The sequence below is a fragment of the Plectropomus leopardus genome, chromosome 21, assembly GCF_008729295.1.
Source record: "Plectropomus leopardus isolate mb chromosome 21, YSFRI_Pleo_2.0, whole genome shotgun sequence".
In the NCBI taxonomy this organism is placed as follows: Eukaryota; Metazoa; Chordata; class Actinopteri; order Perciformes; family Serranidae; genus Plectropomus; species Plectropomus leopardus.
The window spans coordinates 14,204,756-14,222,974 of record NC_056483.1 but is presented as its reverse complement, the minus strand read 5'-3'; the positions used below and the strand labels follow the sequence as shown (position 1 = coordinate 14,222,974).

General features: G+C 40.8%; 1 protein-coding gene across 1 annotated transcript in view; it reads left to right on the top strand.

Annotated features, from left to right (window-relative positions):
- Positions 1-18,219, top strand: part of cntnap2a (contactin associated protein 2a) — a 373,307-nt gene that overhangs the window by 145,146 nt on the left and 209,942 nt on the right. The window contains exon 2 of the mRNA XM_042510367.1: positions 4,071-4,181. Within this exon, the coding sequence (XP_042366301.1) occupies positions 4,071-4,181 (111 nt within the window). The remainder of the gene's footprint in view (positions 1-4,070; positions 4,182-18,219) is intronic.

Genomic DNA, 18,219 nt, shown 5'->3' with positions numbered 1-18,219 from the left:
GATTTTTTCCCAATTTCATGACCAGATGCTGCTGCATGACAGGTGCAGCTATGGCACAGTTTCAGAAGGAGATAAGCAGAAACACATCACTAGGTGTGCTGGCATGAGTCACATCCAATGGCATCAGCTCATCTAAGTCCTCTTTAAAGCACCGCACTCCCTTCCATGGGATACAAACTGTTTTTTTTTTTTTTTTTTTTTTACTGCCATAAGAAGCAGATGTCCCTCCGTGCAAGAAGTACTTGCAAAGGTGCAAATATAGCCTGTCATGCTCAAATACATACACACAAGCTCAGTGACACACTCCAAGTGGATGCAAGTATACTTTTTTCCCTTAAAAATTACAACCCCATTCCTTTGGACACTCCCCTCCTGTGTACATCACTGCACATTTCTGCTTTGGTGAGCCAGCTACCGAATGCTTCCTGGTGGATTTTACTACTACGCCATGTGCAAGGTCAATGTGCCAGAAACCTCATTACTTTTTGTGTGTTTATAAAGGAACACCTGTGTGTCAGTGTGTGTACCTCCTGTCAAAACAGGCAATGATGTAAAATATGAACCTCACTTACACGCCAGGAGGGAGGCTGCAGACCATTTCCCTCTTCCCCACAGAAACACACACTCTCACACAAACACTCATACATTATCAGGCTTTGATGATGTTATTTTTTTCTCTCTGTGAGTCCACTTGTGACACAAAGTAATATGTCTAACAAGCCAACAGCCCAAGGAGGGAACATGGCTTTGACTTTCAACCACAGTGTATTGTACACATGCACAGAAGCACAAACAATTTTCCTTGTTCTGGATCTCATGGTACTTCATATACACTAAAACACACACAAACAAGCACACACTTACACGGAGTGTAGTGACAGAGAGCTATCGACTGCAATTCACAATTTCTCTCCACGTGAAACCTTGCATAGGAAGAGGTACATTTTTTTGCACATGTGTGAGTGAAAGATGTGAATTGAGAGGGGAAAGGAAAGTGATTTGACTGTGTGTATGTCAGGAATAATATATATATATATATATATATATATATATATATATATATATATATATATATATGGATTTGTTGTAGAGGATTTTTGCTGCCTTTGCGTGTCACATGCATACTCTATACTGCTGTAATGGCTTTCTGTGATCCCTGTTGAGAGTTCCAGGAGTTGCAAGTTGACACTGAGGTCAGCTAGGACTGAGCAGCACTGCCGCATCGGTGTTTCTGACTATTTTCCTCATGGCTGATCCCGGTCATCGGGTCAGCAGTTCATTGCGCATCTGGACTCATGTCTGCATGATTACATTACATTACAGTGTAATGTGGCCATTGTGAAGCTGTTGTATTTTCCATTCAAATGTTCACTTTTTTTTAAAAAAGTGATGAATAATTTGCACAAATGAGGATCTTCAATCTACATTATACAGCCAACATTTAACATTCTAGCCTGAGACTGAGGTAATCAGCATCCATCAGGAGTTCAAGAAGAGAAGAGCACAGTATGCCCTACGTTTTGGGGAAGTAATCAATGCAGCATAGCGTAGAGATATTTTGCATGGCAATACTATATCCATAAATGGATGATAAGCATCAGCATTTTATTATATAAATATTAATATTGATATTACAAACAAAAATTAAACCTCTGACAGCTTACTGGAATGATTAAATCAATTGTTTTTTCAGTCGCTAGATGCATGTTGCTACAATAAATATGATTGAAGTGAGATGACCAGACTTAAAACTTTGTTATTAGATTATATCACAAATATATTATCACATTATATGTTGTTGCAATACGGCATATTACAAAATATTTGAAATCGCCATATATAATATCATGATAGTATCATACTGGGGGGCCTCTGATGATTCCCACGCCTAAGACACCCAAGCAGATGGCGGAGACCCGTTGGCGGGTTGGCAAGGAGTTCAACAACCCCACAGTTTATCCTTTTCTTATCTATTTTAGTCTTGACAGTTTTAACTTACTATTTAAACCATTAGGCCGTCTGCTTTTTATTGAGTAAACTAAATATGTTTATGTTTTTTATCTAAGTAATGTTTCAGTCTCTGCTGCCTCTCAGTCCATTCTCCTCCGTTCACGCGGGGCTTCGCGGAGACAGCTCTCTGTCTACTTAGTAGCTCTGTGTAGCACAAAAGGAAACTAAGGAAGTAGGCAGCTGAGATAAAACAATCAGGTGATGGTGCTGAACTGACCTGGTGATCATGATGTTTGAGGTCAAAACGCACACAGATTTAGAGGCAGATTTAGTGATTTTGGGGCCTGGTATCCCAGCCCAACTGCATTGCTTTGATTTCACCCATTGTCTAAGTGGGAATGCTGGTGGGCTGTTATCAGCTGTAGATTTTATGCTCTCTACCACCCTCAGTGTAACTAATATAGACTAGCACAGGTGATGAAGAGTTGAAGGAAATTTGTTTCAAATTATATTTGAGCACAGGACGCAGCACAGGATGACAGGCTTTGATCCAGCTTAGCAGTCAGAGAGGAAATACTCTTCCTGGCTCTACAAGACTGAACTCAGTAAATAAATAAATTAATGTCTGCAAATCTGTTGTGTAAATCCTGTATGACATGATATCTACAGGTGTTGTCATTCAGGTTGTTATCACAGACTGCAGCCTATGATAACAAGTTTTTTTTGTAAGTCCTGTATAAACTATAGGTGTTTCCAACAGATTGTACCCCATGCAAAAACCTGTAGTAGTAACATCACAGTACTCTGTGTGTGTATGCGTGTGTGTGGATGGGTAGGGGGGGGCCTCCAAGATTTCATGTTTATCTGAAAGCTGAATGCTACGCGGACCTGTCCCGGACTCAAGAAGGAAAAGCAGATCAAAAATGTACTTTGGCCGCATACCATTCAGTGCTTTATGAAACAACAGAAGAATTTCAAAGTAATTTGTGGTTTGTGGTCTTGAACAGTAGCAACTGAAGCTGAGTGCTGACTTTTATTTGGCTCCAGTGTGACGGATTTGGTGGCATCTAGGGGTGAGGTTGCAGAACTGAAACTTCTCCTGTGTGCCAAATATGTTGGATAACTTCAGTGGGTGAAATTAAAATGTGTATCTAGAGCTAATGTTTGGTTTGTCCGTTCTAGGCTACTGTTGAACAACGTAGTAAACTCTGTGGAAGACGACTTGCTTTATATGTGGATATAAACGACTCTTTCTAAGAGAACAAAAACATGATTCTTTGTTTAAGTTGATTAAACTAATGGAAGCATGCCATTTCCACCAATATGTGCCCCTAAATCCTACAAACTGGACCTTTAACTTAAGAAAAAATGGCATATCCAACTAATGATTCATTTGATGGACTTACTCTTTGCTTGTATGAGACCATGTCACCTGGTGATATCATTATATAGATCTGTGTCGTTTGCACAATTATAGCAGCATAATGGAGTCAGAATAAGACAGATTAGAGCCTTGATGGCTAAATCTGATTGTGCCGAGCTTAATCTGATTGGAGCACTCCGGGTTTAACTTATTTAACATATCTGTTTCTTTTTTCCTCTTTATTTAAATCAATTATGCATCTGGTTTTAGACCAGAGTGCTTGATACAGTGGATGTTTTGCAGTAGATTGCCAGTGAAGTCAACAATGCTCTGAATGCCCCTGTGGTTCAAGTCAGACTGACCTGACTTAGTTCTTGACCCCCAAACAGCTTCTCTCCAGCTAGGCCCACGTCTCTACTCCCGTGAGCAAGTCTCTTTTTGACAATGCACTGAGTGAAACCATGTGGAAAATACAAGACTTCAGATTTTTCAGCTGAAAGTACTTGAATTGAGTTGAGGAGATCTTATCCTAGAAATCACTTATTTAACATTTAATTACAAAAGTTGTCATTTCGAATGGCTGAGAACTACTTCAACCATATGCACTTAGATAAATGTATGTTCAGCGCTGATGCATATTTTCTAATTAATGTAAATTATGCTAATGTTACCCATTTTCTGTTTGTTCCCTCTTTCCTCCTCTGTCTCTCCTGTTTCTCTTTCCCTCTGTCTCCATATTCTTTCTCTCTCTCCACAGAGAAGTGTGACGAGGCTCTAGCCTCTCCTCTGCCTCACACAGCCTTCACCAGCTCGTCTGTCTTCTCCAACGGATATGCACCTGGATATGCCAAGCTCAACAGGAGAGGAGGTAAACACACACATGCACAAACACACACACACACAAAGCTGCTGATGTGCATGCACTCACACACACATGATTCATGTACACAGAGAGATGTACACACATGCATACTGCAGACAAAGGAGGAGGTAAATATCTAATTCAAGTACATGCACACACATCCTTATGAATGATTTTACAGATGACACGCTTAAAGGTGAATGTCCAGGCTTTGTGACACATTTCACAGTGCAGCACAGCTGCTACTCTCCTCCTCCTCCTCACTTTCTTCTCTCCCTCTCTCTCCTTCCTTTTACTTCTTCTCTATATTTCTCCCTTCCCCCTCTCAGCTCAAGTCATTATCTCAGTGACTCAGACTGGAGCTCATTTCCACATCAGTCCACAGCAGAGAGAGATAGGGCCAGACAATTACACCCCTCTATGTTTATACAATTAATAATTCATACTTTTCCATCTAATATAGTCACACTACAGCTGAGGCAACAGAGCTCAGGGCTGGCAAATAAACGCAAGTTAATCTGGTGTGTTTAATCATACCAATAGAATTATTGGTGAAAGAGGACAGGACTGCCCCTCCTTAAACAATGACACCCACCAACAAGAGAAAAAGACATAGCAGAGGAAGGAAAGAAATAAAGACCAACCTGTGAATAAAAGCAGTAGCAGATGAATGCATTCACTCCCCACTTGCTTTCTCCTATTCAATCTCCTCAAGGATGGAGGTCCTTAGGGAACATGTAATAGTTAAAGCATATAAATCCAGTTCCTTAGGGATGGTTGTTGTACAGGAAAGCTGCAGTAATATACAGTGTTATTTGCACTTAGAAAAGGTCTATATAAGTCACTTACTCTATCGTTCTATTTTCCTTCTATGAATGAAATAAAACTGTCACTGATGTGGGGAGAACTGGTATGAAAGTTACACTTTTCAGATAAATGTCATAAATAAAACATTTCTCACAGACAACAATTTTATGTTGTAATCCTCAACTCACATGTGTGTTCTATCAGTGCCAGGTGCTATTTCACTTTGGACTTGCGGTTTGTGCAAGCTGTTGACTAGTGGATTAAGGGTTTATACTATCACTAGCACAGAAATGCTTGTCACTTAAACTTATTTTTTTTCATTTTTATTACAGTTTACATATTGACATAATTTGCACTGAATTTCAATGTCTTCCTTGTCACATGTTGCTTTATAAAAAGAAAAATGATTAAAAAAAAACAAAGGAAAAAAACAAAAATGACACATTTGTCTGTTCTTCACGCCCTGCGTGATATAAATTGAGACAAAGAAGACATTTGTTTCATTGTGCGTTGTTCATAATGGTGTCTGTGCTAAACATTTCAGCAACATTTAAAATACAGTTTGGTTATTCAAAAATGAACTGAAATGTATTGACATTACAGATTTCAAATGGCTTTTATAGTATATGCAACAACTTTTTGGGGACAATGTTTAAGCTTATAGATTAATTTGTGATTACTCTGACTGTTTGTGGAACGTTTTCTTACTTTTAGACTAGTCGTCTAGTCAAAGGTTAAACTTCTGTTTAAGCGTCAAGGATATTAGTCATTAGGAACTATACATTCAAAGAAATGTTTTAGATCAGTTTTGACTAAGCCTTGCTCACATTTCAGGAAGAAATACCCTTATCACTAGCAAGACTAAATTACTTTTTTTAGGGGGCTAACCTCCAAAATCCAAGACTACAATGCAGTCCATAGACATTGTAATGTTTTTATACTGTTAACTTGTGCACATTATATGACAGTCCGGACCACCGTTGTGATAAACCCTATCAGATGTCCCAAAATGGATACATGCTGAGACAAGTGTCAAAGCAGGGAGAGGAGAGAAAAGGATATAAAGTTTCATCTCATCCTCTATGTCTTGGTGTCCTCTGGAGAATGACACTGTGTTTGGATGATGAGGTCATCACCTCGTTAGCATACAGCACATGACAAGAGTGGAATATAAAATTAGAGAAGTTCTGCAAGAAGGGACAATGAGGTTTCTTCAATCAGAAAAAGTTCTTCACAAGGATTAAAAAAGTGTCGACTTCTCTTTTCTGAAATTCAAATCTCGTTTTATCTGCTGTGAAAGTAGATGTCGCTCAAAATTTATATCAGTATTGTTATCTCTTGTTTTTCCACACAGAATCCAAAACACAGCAATACAAAACAGAAACACAGACATAATGAAGCACATGTAAACACATCAAATACACTGCACATGTTGAGGATGACAGGGAAACATTTGCAAACACACAACACAAACTGAATGAGAAAACAAGCGATAAGCCAATCAAGCTTGCATATGACGCATGTACACATTCACAGAAACATTCTTTGGAATAAAAAAGTCACATTAAATGCCCAGACGTTCACAGGAACACGAGCATGTCAAAACACTTACTTTGACAAAAATGGAATTTATTCAACACTTGCACATGTATTTATGAAAACAGAAGCAGCAGCATGGAACTGCTCACTCTCAACACACACACATACATTCACAGAAACACAGGATAAAACTTGCGTGCGCACGCACACACACACACACACACACACACACACACACACACACACACACACACACACACACACACACACACACACACATACACATGCAGTCATTCTATAAGGAGGAGTCCCTCCAAGAGTGTCGCGTTTGGCAGCTAAATGTGCCGTCAGTGGCATGAGTGTGTGCTGATAAGCCAATCTACTGCAATCTCCCAGTGCTATAAACAGGGGAGACACAAAATCAATGAGACACACCACTCATATTAAGCTTGTGGTGTGAACGCTGACAGCTATAACAGTTTTGGGCTATAGGCATGTGTGTCTGAGTATGTGCGTCTGTTTGTATGTTTATTTCTGGGCACACGTTCCTGTCTGTGTATGTGTGCATGAAAGAGAGAGAGAGAGAGAGACATAAAATGATGCCATAATGATTTTTCAGCAGGCAGTGGTCTATTGTGTGCCAGCCAGTCAGTGGGTGCCTGGTCCCTGCCCTGCTTGTTCATGTGACTACTGTCACACACACACTGTGCTCTCCATCCGTGTATGTACAGGCGCTGACAAGGGCAGATGCACTAAAACAGCTTAAAACATTTACATTAGGAGAAATGTGCTTAAGCTTCAGAAATGACACCTTTTTGAACACATCCAAAAATCCAAAGCAAATACAACAATTAAAACATGTTGCAAATGAAAAAAATATGCTACAGAAAGCCAAAAACAAATACATTAACAGCAAACACTATAAATACAGAAACAATGCAAAGTCAACACACTAAACCCCTAAAACAAATGCAACACAAATCGCTGCATATCCAGGCAACACAAGGGAGTTCCCAAGGCCTCTAGAGGAGGCAGCGTAAAACTGTTTCTCTCAAATGATATATTAATAAACTATAATAATACAAAAGCAATACATATTTTTTTCATATTGCTTCTTAACTCCACTTTTTTTCCCCTGTCAAAACCAAATCAACACTCACTTTCAATTCAGTTCCAGTTTTATTTGTAAAGTCCATTAACACAAATAACTCTACCCCCCAAAAAAACCTTTATCTGGTCTCTCATTTGGTTTGAAAATCATCCCAGCAGGCCATCAACGTCATTAGACATTAATTTGGTTGGATTAGGGTTGTGACCAAAATTAAACGTCAGGATGTCTAATTCCATCGTGAATTTGACAAAGAATACTGACATGGAATCGTTGAAATTACATTGGTTTTAAGATGTATTGTTAAGTATTCAAAACCATTGCTTCCAAACATCTCATGTCATCATAGTCTTGAGGCAGAATAACAACATTTATTCATAAGCTATGGAGACCGAAACACAATGTTAACAAAATAATTTGAACAAACATACAATTTTAATTCCAACATTGCACACATTTAAAATATCATCAATCTGATTTTCATTCCAACCAAAATTTAAAGTCTGTCCAAAGTAAGGGTCCAGTGTCTTTCTGATGTCATAATGATGAAGTGACTCCAGCAACACTTTAGAACAACTTCATTTTAAAATAACTTTCATTGTGTTTACTGGATATGCAGCATTTCCCTGTCGCATATGTTTTTGGATTTTTTTTTTAAGTAGCAGTATGTGTTTTATAAGATTATATTGGTATGCATGTGTGTATAGATGCCAGACAAGATTGTGCTTGTGTTTTATTAATGTGTTTATTTGGATAGGGGAGCTCGTTAAATTTTTGTTTTCTGGCTCCTGAAACATAAAAATGTCCTTTACCAACAGGCTCATCATAATGTTAAATGCCTTTCGTCTTTGTTTGGAAAAACACAGTCACTCACAAACTGTTACTCAGTGCTACATGTTGTTTATGAACTTAGATCATGGCATCTTTTTTAGGACCAGCTCAGTTTGATTGTCAGTTGCTGTTGCACATTATTAAATTAGCGATATTATCATTATCATTATTGTAGTAGAATGAATCGAAGAGGAACATCTGCCTCTGGGTTCTGAAGATCTGTCATTTTTTTCCCTGACTTGTCCTCCATTTCTTTTTTTTCACATTCACCTCCCTCCACCCACCTGTTCTCTCCCCCACTTCTTCTCCTCCTCTCTCTACTTCCATTCAGTCGTTCCTCCACGCCACCATGACCCCTGCTCATGCTTTTCTCTCGCCTTATCTTTCTCACGGTGACGACTCTCACCATCACTCCTCTTCCTCTGCTCTCCCTCAAATGTACATCCTCCCACCCCCTCACTGTCTCTCCTCGGTGCTGGTTCATGCATGAGACCCTGCACATCTCAAGAGTGTCAGGCAGAGGGAAAGGTGGGCCCACTCCTTTGCAGCCAAAACCCTTTGGTCTATTTGCACAGAGAGGGGGAGGAAGAGTCTGAGAGAGAGAGAAAGAGAGACAGCGAGGGAGATAGAAGAGAGAACGGCTGACACTTAAGTGTGAAATGTAGAAAAGGAGCTTCAACTCAGATTTTCTCAACCACATAGGATTATTAGGTTTGAAAATGGGTCACGTAACATTTTTAACATTAATATTAACATTTGACATGATGTAAACAATTTTGAAATACATTTGTATGTACTGTTACTCATTCTGTCATGTTCTAAAGGAATAATCTGGCATTTTAGGCACAGTTGACATGTATAAACATATTTTCAAAAACATACTTTTTCCCCTTCATTTTAAAAAATAATTTTCCCCACAAGACCTTTGTTTTTCAAAGTGTTTTTGACAATGCATACTAGAACACATAAACGACCCCAAACGCTCCGGCTATTTTCAGCAGTCTGAGTGAATGAGTTTTGAAAAATCTCCTCAAAAGCATCTCGATAGGCATTTTTTTAAAATCTTTGTTGAAGTGCCCTAAAACTCTGATTGCATGTGTACAAGAGGCCAAAACATAGAGGAAAATTCAGTTTTCAAAAATATAAGGCCTTAGTCCAACCCTTAATTAAGCTAAGGGAATTAAAAGACAGTGTAACAAAAGAATGTCCAAAATATGTCCTACAGAGACCAAAATATGATACTTTTAATTCCCATTACACATCAAGTTCAGAAAGCCCTGGTTCCTATAGTGCAAATCATTGGCATATTTCTTGTGTGCTTCCATGTCTAGTAATTGCTCATGTCTCCCCAGTTTGACAGCAGACTTTCTCCTTAAAATTTGTAGTGTCCAAGTCCAACTTGAGATTCCTCAAGTGAGATCGGTCACATTCTTAGACCTGTCAAAGCCCCTCCAGAGCCACAGAGGACATTATGCTACAGCTTTCATTGGCTGAGTAATACTTCCTGTGACTAATAAATTGACTTTGACAGGTGTAAGTGGTGCAATGCCACTTCAAGAACGCATTGTAAAAATATGCCTCACTCAAATTGATATGACATTTTTACAACTCTTTCTCTGCTCGGACCATGGTTATTTTGGGACTAAAACAGGGTCATTTGGTAATAAATGTTTGGAAAAAACTGCTTTTACTTTTAACAGAAGAGTGATGAGCCCCGTCAAGCTTTTCAACAGTGACATAGCAACGACTTGAGCTGTGATCTGCACCCCCCACAAGGCTGTGTTCAGTGCTGCCAGCTAAAGACAGTTGCCCTGTGGATACAGGTTAAAATAGAAGAGGCATAAAGAGCGTGAAGGCAAGAGAGAAGAGAGGGTGTGAAAAGGTAGAGAGAGGAGACATGGAGAAAGTAAAAGGGTTCTTAGAACAGTGAAAACAGACTGAAATGGACAGAAGAAACAATGCTTAAGTGATAAGCAATGAGTTGTTTATGAAATCTGGCTTCAGTTTTTCATGAGTGATCTCACGTGTCAAGCCTTGTGTAATCACAAAAAAAAAAGATAAATTAAATTTCCATGTTATTATCTCTGCCACCATGGAAACTGCACCTGATAATGGCTTATTTTGACATAGACTTCATCTAGACAAAAAAAACTTGTCATAAAGTGATTAAGCCTTTGGACAGAGACAAGCAGACAGGAGAACAATGAATACCTTTTTGGGTGTGAAGAAAATAAGAGAGGAATGGGCACATTGTGTGTGTGTGCATGTGCATGCGTGTGTGTGAACATCTCTGCTGGCATGTGTGCATGTGCCCATGTGGCTATGCAGTGCAGACATGGCCGAGCATGAGATTGGGCCGCTAATCATAAACATGTGGCCACTTAGCTTTATATTCCATTTTCTTTTCTCTTCCCTCTCTCCAAACCCTTCTCCCTCTGTTTCTTTCTCTTCTGCTCTGTATGGTCTGCCCTCCGTCACATCCTTGTCTCCCCTTTCTTCCTCTCCATCTCATTTTGCCTCCATACACTTTCTATTTTCCACAGTAACATTCTCAATCCCACACTCCATTTTCTCAGCCTGTCCCCTCTTTCTTCACAGACCTTATTATCTATTTTTTCTTCACTCATATTCCATACTTTTCAAAGTTTGTCCAAAGTTTGAAAACGCTGCTCGATATCCCTCCTTATTCAAACAATGGACGTCACAATTCTGCAGTACAACTGTGCTCTGACTGGCTGCACAATTAACCAGATCCCCTCTCCCTTTTCTTGAATTGCTTTTCACTCTCTGTCATCTGGCAAAGTTGTTTGATGTCTCTAGTCATTGCAGTCATCCATCGATAATGGCGGTCCGCTCCTAATTAAATTACTCTGTCTTCATCCGCTCCCTTTGCTCCATGACAGAAAGATGAAGTACTAGCAGAGGGCTAACCAGCTGTTTTCTCTCTGCTCCCTTTTTCCGGCGGCCTAGCATCTTAATTAATTAAGATGTTATACTTTCTGTGAATGTGGTTGTTATGAAAAGCGGCGACTTTGATAAACATACTCTCGCATGTTCTCTCGGGGGCTGGAACACACATACACAAAGACGACACAGAGCCATGAAAGTATTCAAACGCACATGCGCAGAAACAAATTTCTGTTATGTGTACGCGCCCACCCACACACTCTCCCACACTGACAGTAAGACAGAAGAGAGATGTTCCCTTGTTTGATGCTCTGCTTTGCCTTCACTTTTGTTTGTGTGTCATGCCTGTCACCAGCTGCTCGTCACTCGTCCCAAATCACGCTGCGTCTCCATTACTCACTCTAAGAAGTCAGGTCTTTCCTCCTGTGTTCTAAAAATCTTTATCTTCGTTTTTGTACTCTCGTACGCACTTTCAGTTGTTCACTTTGTCTTTTGTTCCTGCTGTTGCTCTAATGCTCACTTGCTCTTTCTGCTTTTCTCCACCATTCACATTTTTCCTCTTGTCTGACTCATTTTCTACCATCAGTACTCTAAAAGCCATTTACCCAGCCAGGCAGTTGAATTAAACCTCATATTTTCCATTTCCCTGCTGGGCTGTAAAAGTTAAAATCATCTTTGTCATCATCACACATGCACACACTCCAGTTCACAATTTAACTTTATCGGCATTGCACATACATACTATATTCTTTGTATGTTTTTACTTTCACTCCCCAAGAGCGATTGACAACCCTATGACTTGTCCAGTTAGGTGGGCTCTGATCATCTATATCCAAAAAAATAAAACACCAGGAGGGAGTCAACTTGACAGCCTAACAAGAGACGAACAGAGGAGAGAAAAGACGGCTGAGACAGTGCAGCACTGTTTGATTCAAGTTCAAAGCAACCAAAGGGAGCTTTCATACCTTTACTTGTGGTCTGGTCTAATAACTCATAGCCCAAGGTTTCTTGAAAAGTGAGAACTGAGATGAGTGAGATGTTATACAAGAAAAATATCCACATAGATTGCATTAGTTGACACTTTCAAATGGCGGCCATTTTTGGCAATGGTTCCCACAGGGCACTTCTTGCTTTGATTTTCTCGCCATTATGTTCCCTGCCTTTCCTTAGTCAGCGCATTGCTGTTGGTACATCGATCTATGGCCCCTACATTACCAATATGATTTTTCAGTGGCTTTTACTGTATGCTCATTGTTATTGGTTTTGTTGAAGAATGGGAAATAACCAGCTTTGTACGGTCACTTTGCTTGCAGCCTAGAGGAAACTGCTTTTATGCCACTGAAAAACGGAACAATTGATAAAAACTGATGTTTCACCTCCATGTGTGTGTATTTACACACACAAATACATTTATATGCAGTTTTATGCTGCGTGTGAGAATATTTGTGCTCATAGTCAGTACTGATATCAGTGCGATTCCACTGTAACACACACTCCGACTGTGCTACCACTGCTGGGTTATCTGTGTCATCACAGATAGCTCAAACCTTGTTTTGCAAGCTTGGAGAAACTCCAACCATGTTTTTCGGCCTCGCTTGGCTCCTTTTATCTCAGAAGGATCCTCTCTGTGTGAATTCCAATTGGCCAGTGGTGACCTGCGAAGGGCACCACACAGCGACATTTTCACTAGGGTAGCTTTCAGGTAGCAGATTAATGTGATTTCTAACATGCTGCTTGTTTAAAATGCCAGCGTCAGTATAACCGTAGAAACTGCTCCCAATTCAAATGCATTATGAGGGGATTTTGTAGAGTGGCCATATGGGACAGAGGTGTTCCCCCCAGACAGATTTTAAGACATTGCAGAATGTCCTGATAAATTGCCAAGGCATATTATCAATACCTGTGAATTTCCCCAGTGTGAGAAAAATCAGATTGGATTTTCTGCCTTTTCTATGTTCATTAAAGGATGTTCGATCTGTCTGACAGGGGCTATTATTAATGTTATTATTAATTAATGTGAGTTGGTATTCATCCATGAATTGTTTTGTTAAAAGCTATGCTCATGACCACTTCACAGAGGCCAAGTTGCCTCTTCAACTTTCTTTTGTGAACCAGCAGTTCATAAACTTTTTTAGAAACGTTTTCAATTTACGACCAGATAAATGTAAGACTTTCAACCAGTAAATATTTGGTATTTTTGGTTGATTACAGACTGAAACAAAGAATTCATTATCATAAATGTTGTAGACTGATTCTTAACCCCGCCCATCATTAAGTGCCATCTGATGTTGGTTGCATATTCTTATTTCCAGGGCGACAAATGGCAACTTGGTCAGTGGTTTAGTTGGTACCAGACTCCGATGCATAAGACCCCCTTTAAGCATCTATATGAGACGCACAGGGCTTTCAACTAACTCCAACTTAATGCTATCCAAAGCAATAACGTAGTATAAAGAGTGAGAAAGTCCATGTAGGACAGGATTAAGGGGTGTTGGATAGGTGAGTTGTTTCACCCTGGGGGACCGCTGTCTGTGTCCTATGTGAAACCAAAAGTCAACATTTAGGTCACATGATCATTAGCATACAATTTGTTATTTTAACCAAAACCATGATCTTTTTTCTAAAACCAAGTAGTTTTGTTGCCTGAACCTAAAGTAGTTTAAGTGACAAAACCTGCATTTCCTGTGAACACGGAAGTTTAATTTGAAACGACACTATGCATGTATGAAGCAGATGAGTCCTTCCCTGATAACCCAACACTGACACTGTACCTAGAGCGCCATAGTCTGAAGCATACAGTCAGTGACCAAGCTACTAGAGTTCTCTAAGGGCTAAAAAATTACAACCTGAACAGAACCGCCCGAGCCTGTGCCCAGCCAAACCCAACCCTTCAAAAAAGCACTAGACAGTTTGTGACACCTGGGCTGCACCAGTATGGCAGCGCAAGCTATGTGCATCTCCAGCGGAAAATGGACCACCTCAGTGGATCACCAACTCACCGCACTGTATTTGCCCGCCAGAGAGGCTCCCTGCTTTAGTCGAGAGGATGAACAGAGAGCCTAGCATGGAGCCTGACTGCGCTCTCTCTTTCTCTTATTGCCTGCAGGGCAAGAAGAAGGGGGAGCTGCTGCTTGGTACTGAAAATAGGAGAGGATATTAATCAATCAATATATATATATATATATATATATATATAAATATATATTTTTCTTTCTTTTTTTTTTTTTGCTCCACAGCACCAACCAAGCTCTATACCCGACCAGGCAAATCAGCACATGATTTAGGCCTGAACCATCTGGCTTTTCAGGACCTGTTGGAACCTGTTGGGCTCGGGTTTAGATTGAGATTTCTAAGCTTCCATATTGGGTTGGAGATGATATTTGACTCTGAGGAAAAATAAATTACATATATAAATTGTGTTTCATCACTCCACTTAACGCCATGGTGTAGACTTGAAATGTTACAAAAACACACACATTGCATTGCACAAATTGATACCTGTTATCCAGAAAGCAACATGGTGTCAGCAGCAAAAACTATCTGGCAGCTCTCCTCTAGTTTTAGACCGTTTTGCTTTCAGTGCTTTATTCTCTCCATCTTCCTCTTGGATTGTAGTTATTCTCTGTCCTTTGTCCTGAGCTCTATCTCCTGATCTTTTTCTCTGTTACTTGCTGTTTCTCCTTTTCTTCGTCTCTTCCTCAAAGGTGCTTTCTTTGACCTTCTCTGCTCCCCTGTTCTCTCCCTATCCTCCTCCTGCTCCTCTTCTCCTCCCCGAACATCTGTGTGTGTGACAGGTGAGAGAACGGTGACAGTCCCCCGACACTCCTCCCCTCCCCTTTCTCCTCCCATTTTTTTCCCCTTCTTCTCCCTTCGCTGATGCTGGCACTCGCGCCCTCACCTACCATCCCCCCACCGCCAGCCTCCTCCATCTCCACTTTATTCTGTCAACCTCTTCTCGATTCTCCCCTTTCTCCCTCCGGCTTTCACCTTTCACTGCACCTCTGTTCTTTTTTATACATCACTCTTCACACCCCTCCTAACCTCTGTCAAGCTGCCCCTCCTCCCCTCTCCCCTCTCATCTGTTCCTCTTTACCAGCCCTCTCCCTTCCTCTCCGATCTGTGACAGTATTTGCCCTTTTTTTTTGTTGCTCACCCAAATCCTTTATCCATATCCCTTGTTCCTCCTCTGACCTCTAACATATAGCTCTTTTGCCCACAACTTTTGTCTCTCATTACTTTTTTTTAGCCCGTCTTTCCCAAATGCTTCCCATCACTTTCACGATCTTTTGAACCTATACGTCTCTCTGGACTTTTCAATCTATCGGCCTCTCTCTCACTCCCATCTGTTACTTCTGGTATCCTTGTAACCCTAACATGCCTCCCACTCCATCCATCACCTTCTACCCCTTATCCCTAGCCATTACCTCGTCTTTTCATGCAGTTTCTCATTCATTCCACTGATACTGCGAGGTTGGGCTTTGTCAAAGGGAGGCAGAATTTTCTGTCAAAAAAGTTGAACCTGCCTCAGCATTTTGACGCAACGCAATGCAACATCATCCAGCGTTGCACTGCACGGACAAATCAAATAGTGTGTATCTGACTGGGCTCGACTGGACTTGATCAGGCTAAAGGAAAGAAGACTTGATGTAGTCTCACGATCAGAACAGGAAGTAATGGATGGGGAACAGGATTACCGAAACAGGCAGCAGTTTCAAACACATGGAAATTAACAGGAGCGGGGCAAGAAAAAAGATGCAGGCAGGTACTGGTTCAGTTGAAGATGCCAACACATTAGATACTGATGCACAGAGGCACCTTTTAGCGGGGCATGAGACGCAGCAGGGGACAGCTTTTTTTAACAGAAAGAAAGTCCACATAGGTCAGGTGGAAGGGGAGGTAGATGTGACTAACAAACTCTGACCCTTTGCTTTAGTGAAATCAAAAGTCAGTCAAGTTATTTTAATAACATAGTGCACTAGTATGTGTAGCATACTCTGTTAGGGATGTATGTCACATGACGTTACATGCCAGTAGAAACAAACTCACCTCTTTTAAGCCCAACCATGCTGTTTTTTTTCTAATCCTAACTATGTGCTTTTCTTGCCTAAAAATGAGGAAGTAAACACAAAAATGATTTTTTTCTTGACTTAAGTTTTGAGTTTATTGTGATGCATTTCATCATTTAACAAGCATTGTGTGGACGTTTTGGAAAGTTCTCCAGCATCGCAGGGGCCTTGGAGGGGATGTGTGAAGTGGCTGAGGGGAAGAACAGGCGTGCAAGAAGTCTGGTCGTGACACTTACAGAATGCAGCCTTTTGCATGATTTTGCAGTCCAAATTTCACTGTGGTCATTGTGGCTGTAGCGCTGCAGGGTAGAGATTTGAAATTCGATTCCCAGCCACCAGTAACAACCATTTAAGTGGCCTTGAACAATGTGCTAAAATTTCCCAACTGCTTGCTTTGTGATCCGCAGTGACCAACAGTGGAGGATTATATTTACACTTTAGCACTGTGAATGTGTGTGATTGTGAAGCAGGGGGTTGGATGGACAGCAGCATGCCAGGTCAGCCTCCCTTTCATAACTCCTTTTTGAAGTAATACAAAACAATTTCATATCTGGTGTTTGACATCGAAATGGGACTCTCCGTAGAGTGTTTGAGGACATGTACAAAAATATAGCAGTATAAATTTCAGATGAACAAACATGGAGATCTTTACAATACACCACCATTATGGTGCAATAATGACCCCATACATTGCACGTATATCTAAAGCAACCTCTCTCACTCTTTTCTATTGTCTTGAACTCTCTCCATAACTTTTCTAATCTTTGCCTTCTGTTCCACATCATTTGAACCCACCTGCAGTCTATTTCTCCGTTCATGTTGTCCTCTTTCCAGTGTCAAATGGGTTCAGTTTATTTCTTTCTCCCGAGTTTCTCATCCTTTTCCCTCGGCTCTGTTCATCCTCCCCTTTTCACTTTTGGCCTCATCTATCACCCTCTTTACCATAACTACATTTCTCCCTATCTGTCCTTTTTTTTTCATCCCATCCACATCTCATCTCTGGCCTCCCCACTACCACAGCCATAAAATCCTCTCTCATCACTCCCTCTTCTCCTCACCTCATCCATCTCTCTTACTCGCCCTCGTTTCCATTTTTTCTGCCTTCTCCCTTTGCGCGTCACCCTCTCAACACACACCTCCTTGTCACCCTATCCGGCACCCCATGCTCGGATCTTGTTCACAGCGTCACACTTCCTTGCTCATTGTCCATTCAGTTTGCTTTCTTAATCTTTATTTCCTACTGTCAGTTTACTTATCACTTATCCCCCGCCCCTTCCAAACCCAGTGCCTCACCCTCCATGCTCTCCCCCGTCTCCCCCTTTTGATAGTGTTTTATCCCCCCAAGGGAATAGCTTTGCTGCAACGGGTTTTTGAGGTATTGACGTTTCCACTGATACGGGCCTGGTTATCTGTCAAGGCCGGGGCTGGAGTGTAATGGCTCTGTAATTGGATAAGATATAGGATTTTTGCCAGGGGAGGGAGGGGGTACATCGCAAAATGCCTCACCCTCTATTTTATCATATGACTATCATCTCTCATGCCTGCTTCACTACACTTGGTGCTCCTCTCCCACTCTCTCGTACTTTCTTGGTCTTCCTATCTCCCTTTCTCTCACCTTGTTCCTGTGGTTCTGTTCCCTCTTTCCTCCTGTCATTTTTAAATCAGTCATTCTCCTTCACTTGTGCTTTCAGCCCATCACTTTCTTATCTGTATTTGTGTCCTTTCGAGAAAAAAAAATCCATCACAGAGAATCAAAGAAGACGGCCGTGACATGGCCAGTTCGCAG